The 1369-nt window shown below is 47.3% G+C and overlaps 1 protein-coding gene across 1 annotated transcript; it reads right to left on the bottom strand.

Annotated features, from left to right (window-relative positions):
- EMWEY_00060540 (hypothetical protein, conserved) lies at window positions 1-1165 on the bottom strand (the record flags this gene model as incomplete). The annotated part of the gene is made up of 2 exons (XM_013481556.1): window positions 1-942; window positions 1078-1165. Coding segments are annotated over 2 exons (1030 nt in total), but the record flags the coding sequence as incomplete, so codon positions are not given.
- Between the last annotated feature and the right edge of the window lie 204 nt (window positions 1166-1369).

Raw genomic sequence — 1369 nt, 5'->3', positions numbered from 1 at the left:
TATTGCCTTCATATTCACGAAATATTTGGGCAGCTGCTTGTGCGAGAGCTCCAGTTCTAAATGGTTTTCCATTGTATGGAATTTGGTGTTTGGCAGCGGAGGGAGTGGCTGTGAAGGCGTCACCTTCTCCAGAGGGATGAAGAAAGCGCTCAAAGTAGTATCGGGCCTCCAAGTTGCAGACATTATGTTTGTCCTCTTCTAACAACAGGTCTAAGAGTTGTTCGGCTGATTTTATATCAACTGACTGTCTTCGTTCACTGCCAAACATCCCAACGCCATCCAAGAACTCACCCGCCTCTATTGACTCATAAATGCCCAATATATCTTCATGGCTAGAATTACTACTATGTTCTTCGTGAAGAGGAAAGCTGCGTGGAACTCTGAGGTTATTTGTTTCGGTTACTCCGTCTACTGACTGTCTTCGTTCACTCCCAACCGTCCTCAAGCGATTCAAGGCGCCGTCCAATGACGAAGACATGCTGAAATTGTCTTCAAGGTCAGAGTTACAATCAGGCAATTCAACATCATTTTCCAAAGAGACAGAACCCTTCAATTCCTCTAGGCGAAGCCTCACCATGCGGCAAATGCTAAGCAGCAGCTGCACGTGCTGCAAGAAATCAATCTGCACCTTGGCAGAAGAATCAAATGGGAATTCACATTTCTGCATCCGCTCCACGTGGTCATTAATAGTCGCCAACGGATCTTCAGTGAGCGTTTCACCGTCATCATGCGGCGGCGTGAAGTACCTTCGAAAACCTTGGCGCACTTGCGGACTTGAGGATTCCCAGGCCTCGTTCATCCTGCCCTGTACTTCGTCGAGATCATCCATAGACCTCCCTATGGTGTCAGCATCGAGAGGGAGTGGAGCTCCTTCACTGTAGGGGCTTATACTGGGGGAGCTCAGTATGGGGTACTTCCGGCTTCTAGACACCCGGAAAAGAACTGCAGACAGGAGTAGCAGTGAAAAGACGACAAGCAATGGCTTAGTGACCCCAACCTGCTTCCCAATAAACTTCCGCAAAACGAAAACCCCTTCTTCTGGAGCAGTTTGGTTGGTGTTTTCTATGTTTTGTTTACCGGAGGGATGGATTGCGTCACGTGCCCCTTGCTCAGGGCTCAACCAATCTAACCAGGTACGAACTGCTCCCTTCCCCTGGACCGCCATTGTCTACTGCGAAAATAAACGCATGGCGGATAATCATATATTCGCTTTGTGTTTGGAAGCTGAGCAAAATTCTTGAGAAAAAGACTAGGAGGATATCCAGAGAAACAGAGCGATACGGATCTGGCTGTGGTCGGGGAGGTGACGATGATGTTCAAGAAAATTCCCGCTTTGAAATTAATTTAAATAACGGATATTAAATTATTT

The sequence above is a fragment of the Eimeria maxima genome, genomic scaffold (assembly GCF_000499605.1).
Source record: "Eimeria maxima Weybridge genomic scaffold, Emw_scaff3561, whole genome shotgun sequence".
Lineage (NCBI taxonomy): Eukaryota > Apicomplexa > Conoidasida > Eucoccidiorida > Eimeriidae > Eimeria > Eimeria maxima.
Note: the sequence above shows the minus strand (reverse complement) of the source record. Positions and strands in the feature narration are given on the sequence as shown.